We start from the raw sequence: 1,781 nt of genomic DNA, 5'->3' as shown, positions 1-1,781 counted from the left end.
TGCAGTCCAAAGTGACCTCCTGCTGTCAGGCTGTTCTAGCAGCTTTTGCAGGACAGCGAAATGTTACGTACCAGAGTCTGCATTCAGGTGATGCTGCAGTGTACCTTTCCTACTTTTTGCTTGAGGAAGTGGGTTGTGTGGCTGAACGTGCTTAGCAGCAGTGACAAGGAGCAAGCTTGCTGCAGAAACTCGGGACGCTCCTGTTCTCTGCGGAGGGCAGCGCGGGGGGCTGTGGCCCATGGAGCTGCTGTGCTGCCGGAAGCTCTGCTTAGCCCTTGTTTGAAAAATGTCATGCAGGTCAAGAGCTTGCGTCTTCATTTCTGTGGTGTGGAGGGTATGTGGAAGATGTCTGTATGCTGCAGCAAGAGCTAGCATCTCCCCTCAGGCAGTTTTTCTCGTAGCAGTATTGTGGGTTTTCTGTTTGTTTTCTAATCTTACTTACTAAACTATTCTTACTAAATTCTTCCTTTCCACTAACTTGAATGGAGACTGCAGATTGTTAATATCAGGCAGCTCGTACCTGTTGAGAGAAGCTGTGAAACTGCTTCTGACTTGACAGGTGACAGCTAGCAATTTTCTTTTACCCAGGTGAGAAGTGGTAATCATTACTCTGTGCATTTTTCCCCCAGTATCCCAGTCCCATGGAGAAACATGTCACAGCTGTAGAAACAGTGGAAGAGAGAACAGGTAAGCTCTCTGACTTTTCTTACAGAGCTAATTAAAATTTTTCATAACCTTTAAAATTATGTAATAGTTGTATTTCAGTAGGAGCTGGGCACTGCAGACATGCCTGGGATTCCTGCATGCTGGACATAGTGTAAGCAAGACCAAGAAGACATTACTTGCCCCACCAAAGGCGTGTGTTTTAACTACATTAAGTATTTGAATTTTCAGCATATTCAGTGAGGCCACTAGACATGCTACTCCTGGTTTCTCTGTAGCATGTTCTTTTGTTGTATGGCTCCTTGGTGTTTCTGTGATGGTTTCCATCTGCAATGCTCTACAGATCAGATGTAAGGCCCCTGGAAGGAGGCACAGTGAGCTGTGCGGATTGAGCCTCGGGCGCTCCACAGGCATCACACTACCTGGCTTTAGTGATCCCTGCCTTCAGAGGGATTACTTGCTTTTTCACTTCCCAGATGAGGAGGTAGTTCCAGGAATCAGAGACTTGCGCGGTGGCCTTGTAGGATGCTGACAGGCAGAAGGTCATCACAGATCGTCAGTCTCCTGCTTTACCAGTCAGAATTCCTGAAATACTGAAAATCAGATGTTACCATTTCCCAATCATATTGACAGGAAAATAAATCTACTTGATTCAGAGTGCAGTTGTCAGATCAGCTCTGCTGATACCACGTGGATTTTTGTCTTCCAGTTGCTGAGCTTGCAGGAAATGCTTACAATTAGGCACTTAAAGTAACATGGCAGTGCAGAGGCTGTATTAACAGTTATGCCACCACATGGCAAACAAGTACCATAGGACTTCGCATGGAAATAACCACCTCGCTTTGTAATATGGGAACTGTCATCAAATTGGGATAAAAATATCATTTGGGATAAAATAAGAACTTACAGACTTTAAATTTGTAGTCCAAACTCTTTAATCCCTAAAGTTTTAGTCCTTAAGTTCTTAATCATATATTTAGCGATGTCTTGTGTCTTGCAGCTCAGGTTTAATGGTGGCTCTTAATTCCAGGCTTATGCTGTCTTTCTAAGCAAGTTGTTAGTGAGGTTGCCCTGAGATTCAAGAACACCAAGTGTTGGTGCTGCCGTTGCCACTTTCT

The 1,781-nt window shown here is 44.6% G+C and overlaps 1 protein-coding gene across 1 annotated transcript in view; it reads left to right on the top strand.

Moving 5' to 3' along the window:
• The first annotated feature begins 611 nt into the window (after positions 1–611).
• The window catches only part of PRELID2 (PRELI domain containing 2), a 14,352-nt gene continuing 13,182 nt past the window's right edge, over positions 612–1,781 (top strand). The window contains exon 1 of the mRNA XM_010283462.1: positions 612–687. Within this exon, the coding sequence (XP_010281764.1) occupies positions 642–687 (46 nt within the window). The 5' untranslated portion in view covers positions 612–641. The remainder of the gene's footprint in view (positions 688–1,781) is intronic.

Source organism: Phaethon lepturus, unplaced genomic scaffold, assembly GCF_000687285.1.
Source record: "Phaethon lepturus isolate BGI_N335 unplaced genomic scaffold, ASM68728v1 scaffold14410, whole genome shotgun sequence".
Lineage (NCBI taxonomy): Eukaryota > Metazoa > Chordata > Aves > Phaethontiformes > Phaethontidae > Phaethon > Phaethon lepturus.
This window is presented reverse-complemented; position numbering and strand designations above follow the sequence as displayed.